We start from the raw sequence: 425 nt of genomic DNA on the forward strand, positions 1-425 counted from the left end.
ATATCCTCCTCGCTGGTCCCCCACGGTACTGTTGCTGCTGGCACCCATCCCCACTTGGCCCGAACGTGCCTGCTCCAAGGAAATACGCTGGTCTCCAGTGGACTTCTCCTGGGTAGTGTGAACTGAGGATGGGGACTGCTGTGTGGCTGCAAGTGAAGCTGGCGTGCTGGAAGTTGTTCCTGCTGATCCCTGACGAACTGGGAGGGGTGGCCCAGTTGAAGACGGAGTCTGAGAAATGAAGAGATATGAACATTTTACATGTCTGGAAATAATCCATTTACAGCATTTTTATGCTGCTGTGCTCAGAATATTCAAGGTAAGTAGCCTAACGAGGACACACAGAAAAATAAAACCTATATTAATTCTGCTCACTAATCAAATTATTTTCCTTTCACTCTGACACCATTTAACCCCAAACCTACATA

General features: G+C 47.3%; 1 protein-coding gene across 1 annotated transcript in view; it reads right to left on the reverse strand.

Moving 5' to 3' along the window:
- LOC119587661 overlaps positions 1-425 on the reverse strand; it is a 59,718-nt gene that overhangs the window by 26,522 nt on the left and 32,771 nt on the right. The window contains 1 exon segment of the mRNA XM_037936342.1: positions 1-228. This exon segment is cut by the window's left edge and continues 175 nt beyond it. Coding sequence (XP_037792270.1) covers positions 1-228 — 228 coding nt within the window.

This window comes from Penaeus monodon, chromosome 23 (assembly GCF_015228065.2).
Source record: "Penaeus monodon isolate SGIC_2016 chromosome 23, NSTDA_Pmon_1, whole genome shotgun sequence".
NCBI lineage: Eukaryota > Metazoa > Arthropoda > Malacostraca > Decapoda > Penaeidae > Penaeus > Penaeus monodon.